At 39.1% G+C, this 10,106-nt stretch overlaps 1 protein-coding gene across 1 annotated transcript in view; it reads left to right on the top strand.

The window, feature by feature from the left end:
* The window catches only part of COP1 (COP1 E3 ubiquitin ligase), a 377,440-nt gene that overhangs the window by 32,423 nt on the left and 334,911 nt on the right, over positions 1-10,106 (top strand). Inside the window, exon 2 of the mRNA XM_007947084.2 lies at positions 9,444-9,503. Coding sequence (XP_007945275.2) covers positions 9,444-9,503 — 60 coding nt within the window. The remainder of the gene's footprint in view (positions 1-9,443; positions 9,504-10,106) is intronic.

Raw genomic sequence — 10,106 nt, forward strand, 5'->3', positions numbered from 1 at the left:
ATGAGTTTGATGATGATGTGTCTTGGTGATTTTCTTTTGGGGTCTATCCTGTTTGGGGTTCGTTGGACTTCCTGAATGGATATATTCTCATCTTTCATCTTATCAGGGAAGTTCTTCTCCAACAAACCTGGACAGTTTTCTCAGTGATTTAATTTTTCTCTTCCTGTTCTGGAATTCCAATGACATGTAGGTTGTTCCTTTTGATGTTATCCCACATTAACCTTACTTAGGCTTTCTTCATTTTGTTTTGATCTTCTTTCTGATTGATCCTTTTCCAAAGACGTATTCGGGTATTTGTCTTCAATCTCATTGATTCTATCTTGTATTGCATCAGTTCTACTCTTTTCCCCTTCCAATGTGTTATCTATTTCTGACAATTTAGTATTAATCTTCTGGATTTCTATCTGTAGATTTTGTATCGTTTCTAATTTTTCATTTATTTTTTCATTTTGTTCCTGTATTTTCTTCCAAAATTCTTCTAGGGTTATGTCTGTGTTTTCTTTGGTTTGTCTCTCAATCCTTTGAAGATACCTAAATATAATTCTTTTGACTTCCTTATCAGAGAGTTCCAATGCTGCTGCTTCTGCGGGGATGTGTTCTTGGTCTGTATCCTGCTCCTTTCTTTCTACCACTTTATCTTACTTCTTTGTGATGATCTGTTGTCTCCAAGACATCGTTATGTGGTTGTATTTAGATCTCTGTTAACTGCTTGTGAAGAATAGCCAAGGGTGAGTCACACTTTTCTTAGTGATTGTTTATTGTTGGCCCTTTTCAGTTGTCTGTGTGCAGAATGTCCTGGGGGTTACTGGCAAGTGAAGCCTGTTCTTAGGTCTCTGGAATCTGGCAGAATGCTGTCACTTTAAATATCTAAAATGATCAAGCCGCTTGTAAACATTCAAAATGGTTGCACCTTCTGGGCAGAAAAAAATTCACAGCTCAGCCTGCCTTCCTTTTCTTTGCTTTCCGTTTTATTCTCCAGCCACCAGAGCAGTCCTACGTGCAGTCCCTGGCTAGCAGGGCTGATTTTTAGGTTAATTATTAGGTCCTACCACCACTCAGCAATATCCAAGCTCTTTGTGCCGTCGGATTGCTGCTGGACCGCAGCTCGTGTGTCTTGTTTTTTGGTGTTTTCACGCAAATTCTTCTGGTAATTGGAATTTTGTCCACTTCTGAATCCTTCCCTTTAAGGCTCAGGGGTTCAGGATTATCTTCTGTATCTGTGTTTATTGGGTCCCCTTTTCCTTTGTCAAGTTAAAGAGTCTAAAAGGTTTTCTTTTATACCTTTTTCTTCCTTATTTCTCTTCTTCTTGGTCATACAACCTTTGACATTAGACAACTTTAAACAGAAATTCCAATGGAGATGTGTTAGGAAGGCATCTCATCATAAAATATCAACCAGTATTAATCTCTGTCTTTTAAAACAGGGAGGCATAGTTTTATTGGGGGCTTTTTATCACAGCAAATGGAACTAGGAAGTTAGTAGGGTGATGGGCAGAGGTGAAACTGTTACCTGTGAGGAAATGTCCTTAAGATGACCTAGAGTGTTTTTTTGTATGTTCCTCTTTAATTCTCTGGGCACATCTTCTGTTATTCTACTTCTTGATTATTCTGCTGTAACCACATTGGCCTGCTTGCTGTTCTTTGAACATGGCAAGTACACTCCTACCTCAAGACACTTGTACTTGCTCTAGTCACTGCTGGGTTGATGTTAGCCAGATTTCTGCATACATTAATTCCTCATTACCTTGAAATATTTAGTCAAATGTCAGCTTCTCATTGAACTTTTCCTAACTACCATAACATTGCACCCTTTTTTCTAACCCAACACTTCTTATTGTCCTTTCTTGGTGTTTCATTCTCCTTGGCACACGTCATTATCCAAAGTGTTATAGAACACACAGTTCTACTCTGACGCACATGGGGTTGCCATGAATTGGAATTGTCTTAGTGGCAGCTGGTACTGGTAATCTTGCTATATAATAAGTAAAATCTTTCTTGTCTATCTTGTGTGTTGTTTGTCTCTTCCATTAAATTATAAATTATCATAAAGAGATTTTTGTTTATTTTGTTAATTTCTATATTGCTGGTATCTAGAATAGTGCCTGGTGTGTAGTCCGCACCTCATTAATTTGTTGGATGAATGAGTATTAGGAAAAAAAAATTGGAATTTTACTGGAGCGTACAACAAGTGTTCATAGTTGATTTATTGTGCATGTAAGGCTAGTCCTAAAATATCCATTGGTGGCACTGTTAGAAGTCTGGACTAAGATTAATCTGTTAAGACATTTTGCATTTTGCTTCAGAGCTTCATTTACTGCAGCATGAAAAAGAGATGCAATGGTATTATTTCTAAAGCCTATAAACATTTTCTTAGAAAGATCTTTTCTCATCTTAAAAGTCTTAAAAATGTGCTATTACTGATTAAAAGGTTAGTGTATTAATATCTCCACCTCCTACAATAGAAAATTTGGATATTGGCTTTTGTCCACTCACTGAAGAATGTTTTCAAGTTTTAGATGTTAATCAGTATTGGGACTACAGAGTTTTATGGAAGGGGGGACAGTTGTTTTTATCTTTTTTGAAGAAATCAAAGTAATACATAGTTTTTTAAAAAATGGAATTAGGGTGGAATACCTTATAATGGGGAGCTCTGGTAGCATAGTACCTAAGGCACTTGACTGCTAACCGGAAGGCTGGTGGTTCAAACCCACCAGCCACTCCTTGGAAGGAAGGTTGGGCAGTCTACTTCCATAGTGATACTGCTTCGGAAACCCAAGGAAGGGTTACTATGAGTTGGGTTTGACTCGACGGTACATAACAACAACAACAACCTTATAATGAAAAGCAACAGAGCCTTCCTTTTCAATATTTACAAGAGGGTCTTTCCCCTCAGAAGCCATCCTTTAAATTTTTTAAAATCTGTTTCTTCTGTTGGTAATAATAATAAACATCTCTAACATGAGTACATGTTATGTACTTGCCACTTGTCTTAGTTCTCTAGTGCTGGTATAACAGAAATGCCACAAATGGATGGCTGTAACAAACAGAAATTTACTTTCTTACAGTTTTGAAGGCTAGAAGTCTGAGTTCAGAGTGCCAGCTTTAGGGGAAGACTTTCTTTTTCTGGATTTTGGGTGGAGGTCCCTTTACCTTGGGCTTCAGCTCTGCCTTCTGGAACAAGCTGAAGCTTCTCCTAACTCAGGCAGCTGCAGAGACTGACAAGCTCAAGATTGGCAAGCAGTATAGGCTGCTGGGAAGGCAGCAATCCCAAGATCAGCAGGCAACACTGCTGGCTGTCGTTTAAGTTCAGAAACTGGAGATGATGCTGGGCCAAATGCAGGGTCCAAAATGAGCACAAAGCTAGAGCTCTTTCTCAAAGCATCTCCATTTATACTGGAAGTAGGCCACCCCGAAGGCAACTCCCTTTCAACTAATTAGCTGCTCACAACATGTTCTGCCATGGAGGTGATCACACCACATCCAGTCTCATCCTGGGGAATAACTCCATCCAGCTGCCACGCTCAAAATCATGTGCCAGCCAGGTTTACACACAACCTTAACTACCACACCACTATTCTAAATACAGATAGGAAAACAAGCAAATTCATTACTATGTGAGATTGATAAGGAACTTTAGTGGTATAGTGGTTAAGGGATTGACTGCTGTCTTAGTTATCTATTGCTGCTTTAACAGAAATAACACAAGTAGATGGTTTTAACAAACAGAAATATATTCCTTCACATTTTAGGAGGCCAGAAGTCTGAGTTCAGGGCACTGGCTTTAGGGAAAGACTTTTATTTCTCTGGTGGGTGTGGGGGAAGGTCTTTGTCATTAAGCTTCCCCTGGGTCTAGGAGTTTCTCAGTGTGTGGACCTCGGGTCCGAAGGATACACTCCATCCCCATCTTTTCTTTCTTGGTGTTACGAGGTCCCTCCTTACTTGCTTCTCTCTTCTTTTATCTCTTACAAGATAAAAGCTAATACAGGCTACACTCCAAGGAAACTCCCCTTACATTGGATCAGGATATGACCTGAGTAGTAGTGTTGCATCCCACTGTAATCATTTATGACTCATTGGCTGATCACATTAGATCACATCGTGGGGGATGATTATATTACATAACTGCCAACTCACTGAAAATTATGGCCTAGTTAAAAAAGGGACAAGTTTTAATTAATGACAGCTGCTAACTGAAAGGTTGATGGTTTGTATCCACCCAGTGGCTCCTGGGGAGAAAAGACCTAGCAGTCTGTGCCTAGTAATGATTACAGCCTAACAGACCTGATGGGGCAGTTCTGCTCTGTCATATAGAGTCACTGTAAGTTGGAATAGACATGATGGCAGACAACAAGAGCATGAGGTTGATACCGGTATGACACATACGTTTCACGGATGGAAAACTGAGTTACAGGGAGATTAAATAACTGATCAAGATTATATGATTAGTAAATGGAAGGATTGGGATTTTACACAGGCATCCTTTCTTAACTACTTGTGTTATTTATTTCTATTCTAACCTGCCTCCATTGCAATTAAGTAATATATTGATACTACTATTTTTTGATTTAGTATTTGAATTTATATCATATGTGAAGATTTAGTTTTCTTACAACATAAGTCTGAGAGTGAAGAGGTAAATGCTTAGCTGCAGATTGTTCTTGGAGAAGGAGGGCAGAATTAGAATCCTCAGTTCCAGAGCTGCTCAACCTATCTATGGCAAAAGATAGTTGTTATTGGTTTTGTTTTTTCTCAATTATTTTTCTGGCATAGATATTTTAGAAAAATACAATAAAATGGGTTAAAAAATGAAATTACAAAATGGCACAATAAAATAATTTATTTAAAAATTAGGTTAAGCAACAGTCTGTCAAATTACTGTAGGAGTTGAAGGTGCTAAACTTTCAGTTTCTGTACATACCTCTTCAGAGTCTTGTAACATAGAATTCTTGGACTAATACTGGTTCATAGACCACACTTTGAATAAATTAACTACTAACCAGTTGCTTTTGAGTTGATTCTTATTCATGGCAACCCCATGTGTCTATGTAGAACTGTGTTCTGTGGAGTTTTCAGTGGCTCAGTTTTTGGAAGTAGATTGATTGCTAGGCCTTTCTTCCCAGGTACTTCTGGGTGGACTCATAAACCTCCAACTTTCGGTTAGTAGTCAAGTGCATTAACTGCTGCACCCAGGTACACTGCCCTATTCATATGCAGCCTTCCAGTTACTCTTCCCCATTTTCAGTCGTGTGTTTCAGTTCTGCCTTTTCTCATAGTTAGCATTTCTAAGTATTGAACCTCTTTGGGATTAAATAGGGCAGGTTGACTTCCTCTTTGGTTTTATCCTTTTCCATATCTATTCTTGTCTATGGCTCTCTCTGCTTTGAGTCATTCATTACCTTTTATGTATCTGGTTTCCATCCTATGGGAATTTTTTGAAATGTGTTACAAATAGATCTGTTCCCTTTCTCTTCCCTGTTGTGACTTTATGTTTTTTTTTTCATTCCTTTATGTACCATTTTAATAGGCTTTAGGAGGGAAAGTAGAGAAATGTTTATGTAAGGCTGATGTTAATTGTGACCTGGAATTATGCCGAATTTTTTTTCTTTTTGCACTTTAAAATTTGGGCAGGCCTTCTCTGATGCTGTGCAGGTTGTGCTCACCCCCTTGGGCCTGAAATCCAGTTCACTAAGTCTTGGACCCTCTTAGGGGGGTGTAAGAGAAAGTACCTATTTCTAGTTTCATATGGGCCCTGTTAACTCACACCAAGCCATGTGATTGTGGTGCTGTGTCCAGTTAAAGGGAGTGCCTTTTTCTTATTTGCATGTTGTTGTAGTTGTTTTGTGCCCGTCGAGTTGGACCTGACTCATAGAGACTCCTCCTTGGGTTTCCAAGGCAGTATCACTACGGCAGTAGATTGCCCAACCTTCCTTCCAAGGAGTGGCTAGTGGGTTTGAACCGCCAGCCTCCTGGTTAGCAGTCCAGTGCTTTAGGCACTATGTTACCAGAGCTCCCTCTTATTTGCATAGGGATCTTGTATGTCTTAGCAATGATATGGTTCAAGACCCCCTCAAATATTAAAATACCTCTTTTTCAAAATTCTGCCAGTTAGATATGTATTATATTGTACTAAATAACCCCTAACATATTCAGTGTTAATTGACGGAATACTGATTGAGATATTTAAAGAAACGGATGCCCCATTGGAGGTACTCACTTGGTTATGCCAAGAGATTTGGAAGACAGCTACCTGGCCAACTGACTGTAAGAGAACCATATTTGTACCCATTCCAAAGAAAGGTGATACCACAGAATGTGGAAATTATAGAACAATATCATTAATATCGCATGCAAGTAAGATCTTACTGAAGATACTTCAAAAATGTTTGCAGCAGTATATTGACAGAGGACTTCCAGAGGTGCAAGGTGGATTCAGAAGAGAATGTGGAACAAGAGATATCATAGCTGTTATCAGATGGATCTTGGCTCAAGGCAAAGAATACCAGAAAGATGCTTACTTGTGTTTTATTGACTATGCAAAGGCATTTGATTGTGCAGATCATGACAAATTATGGATAATATTGAGAAGAATGGGAATTCCCAAACACTTGATTATACTCATGAGGAACCTGTACCTTGACCAGGAGGCTGTCGTTCGAACGGAACAAGGGGGCACTGCATGGTTTAAAATCAAGAAGGGAGTGTGTCAGGGTTGTATCCTTTCCCCACACTTATTCAATCTATATACTGAGCAAATAATCTGAGAAGCTGGACTATATGAAGAAAAACGTGGCATCAGAATTGGAGGAAGAATCATTAACAACCTGAGATATGCAGACAATATAACTTTGCTTGCTGAAAGTGAGGATGACTTAAGGCACTTACTGATGAAGGTTGAAGAATACAGTATGCAGTATGGATTGTGTCTCAATATAAAGAAAACAAAAATCCTCACAACTGGACCAATGAGCAGCATCACAATAAATGGAGAGAAGATTGAGGTGTCAAAGAATTCATGTTGCTTGGTTCTGCAATCGACACCAATAGAAGCAGTAGTCAGGACATTAGACAACGTGTAGCATTGGAAAGGTCAGCCGTGAAGGAACTGTTTCAAGTGCTAAGGAGCAAGGTTGTCTCCTTGGAAACTAAGTTGCACCTGACACAAGCCATGATATTTCCAATCACCTCATATGCATGTGAGAGCTGGACAATGAATAGGGAAGACCGAAGAAGAGTTGATGCTTTTGAGTTGTGGTGCTGGAGAAGAATGCTGAAAGTACCATGGACTGATAAAAGAACTAACAGATCTGTCCTGGAGGAAGTGCAGCCTGAATGCTCCTTGGAAGCGAGAATGGCCAGACTTCGTCTCACCTATTTTGGTCATGTTGTAAGAAGGGACCATTCCCTGGAGGAGGATGTCATGCTTGGTAGGGTGGAGGGTTGACGAAAGAGGGCGAGGCCTTCAATGAGATGGATTGGCATGGTGGCTGTGATGATGGGCTCAAGTATAGCAGCGATCATGGAGCTGGCACGGGATTGGGCAATGTTTCGTTCTGCTGTGCATGGGGTCCCTATGAGTCAGAAACAACTCGACGGCACCTAACAACAACAACACGTTCAGTGAATTTGTTGGTTAGTTCCTCCCTGCCCCTTCTTCATCCTCTAATGTCCAAATCTCACTTGTCTTTATTATGGGTTTCAGTGCATCCTCTTAGTATTATACTTCTTTTTTTCTCTCATTGTGTTGTAGTCATCTGTAGCATATTTGGGAGCTCTGGTAGCATAGTGCGTAAGGCATTCTACTGCTAACCAGAAGGCCTGGCAGTTCAAACGCACCAGCTACTCCTCAGAAGGAGGATTGGGCAATCTACTTCTGTAGAGATATCGCCTCAGAAACCCAAGGAGGGGTTGCTATGAGTCAAATCAACTCGATGGCAGCGAGTTTTTTTTTTTTTTTAATAACTCTGTTATTATCTGTTATTAGACTTTACATCCTCATATTCTAAGATAATGGTATGTCCAGTAAATCTTTCTTAAAAGAAGAAATGAATGTTCATTTATAGTTTGTGTTATTGTATCATCAGTAAGGATTGGATTTCAGAAAACTTGATAAACACTGGATTAAATAAGTGAGAGATAGAGTTTTCCTTTGTAATAGGAAGTCACAGAGGTATGCAGTCCAGGGCTGATGCAGTTGCTTAAGCATGTCATCAAAGAACCAGCACTGTATTCTCTCTTCGTAATCCATCTTCTTAGCTTATGGCTTTTGTGTTCCTGGTCACAAGATGACTGATCTCTCTAGGCATTGCATCAGGGTTTCATGAAGGAAGAAAAAAGATTTTTTTTTTTTTTGTGATTTGGGTGAAAGTTTACAGAACAAATTCACTTTCCATGCAGCAGCTCACGTACACTTTGTCTCATAACATTGACTACAGTTTCTCACAATGCAACAGCTCCCCTCTCACTTCCTCCCCATAGTTACCTCTTCCCTGGGTCCTTCCCTCCATGCACTCCTACCCCCTTAGCTGTCTCCCTGTGTATACACAGCCCTTCTATTCTCCCATGATTGTTCTCTCAAAGGAGTGTCTTTTTTTTTAACAAGACTTTGCATTTTTGTTCTGCAGGACAGTGCAGAGCTATGTCAGATGGCTAATCATAGGTGCAGTACAGGCTGGGAGTTTGAATATATTGCTTTTAAGCCTCTGTAGGAAAGCAAGCAAAAAGAGGGTTGGAATTGATGTTTAACTTGAAGCATTAGGAAGCAGTATAGCATAGTGGTTAAGAGCATGGACTTGCGTTTGAATCCTGGCTATGTTACTTCCTATTTGTGTGATTTTAGCACTTTGTGTCTGTTTCCTTATCTATAAAATGGGCATAATAGGTATTTAGCTTACTGTGTGCGTGCGCTTGCGCGTGTGTGGGTGTGTGCGTGTGTATAGTTTGCTATTTAACTAAGTTAAACTATCATCATCATTATCTTTACTTTAGAGGAGTTATCAAAATTGGAATTATGAATTTACTGTTCAAGGAATTTGTTTTCTTTGGGGTAGGAAAGAAAAGAGAACAATTATATTAGCATTCTTGGTAGGTACATTTAACTAGAGATGAGATGGTGGTAGAAGATGGTAGAACTTTGCTAAAGGCCTTATGACTGTATTGCACTATTAAAAATTGTAGACTGAATTAAATTATTGGAGCCATTTAATTTATTCATTTTGGAGCCCAGTGGCCCTTAAGGTCAACTTGAACAAGTTGTCATTTTGCCAGCAATCTCCTAAAGTTCAGCTAAATAGAAATTTCATCTCATTGGTAGAATGCTTGATTACTTAACTATTAACTATGCTTTGAAATATAATTTTGTTGGTATTTTTACCAGCTTTTTCCAGTTTGTAATCATTCTGCTTAATGAAAAATGTATCAGTTTGTTCTTGTATTTTTTTTTTTAGCCCCATCTGCTTTGATATGATTGAGGAAGCATACATGACGAAATGTGGCCACAGCTTTTGGTAAGATGATTTTATTTGCTGAAATTGTCTTTTGGCAAATTTAAATGTATAAATATAGCCAATGAGAAGTTATGCTTTTTAAATTAATTTTGATTATATTCTAAGTATATTATTTTCTTGACTGATGCATCTTTGCTGATTTGACAGTCTCAAAGCAGTAAACTTTTGGTTGGTGCATAATTTTTATGAAATACTTAGGTTTATCATAGACCTTACAGATAGATTTTAAAATTGTTAGGCTTATTAATTACTAGCTAAGAGTTTTGACTGCTGTTTTAGAAAATTATATCTGCATATGGGTTTTGTCCTAGGCATAGTGGACAACCAGGAAGAAGTGTAAGTGCCACTTACTCAGCTCTGGGGACAAGGTGGATGGCCTGGTAGACTGAAAAGAACACGGGAAGAGGATATAAAACCAAACCAAACTCATTGCTGTCAAGTTGGTCCCAACTCATAGTGACCCCTCCTTGGGTTTCCAAGGCAATATCTCTGTGGAAGTAGATTGCCCAGTTTTCCTTTCAAGGAGTGGCTGGTGGGTTTGAACCGCCAGCCTTCTAGTTAGTGGTCAAGTGCCTTAGGCACTAGATTACACTGTTAACATTA

Source organism: Orycteropus afer, unplaced genomic scaffold, assembly GCF_000298275.1.
Source record: "Orycteropus afer afer isolate SDZICR_OR568_19922 unplaced genomic scaffold, OryAfe1.0 scaffold00175, whole genome shotgun sequence".
Classification (NCBI taxonomy): domain Eukaryota; kingdom Metazoa; phylum Chordata; class Mammalia; order Tubulidentata; family Orycteropodidae; genus Orycteropus; species Orycteropus afer.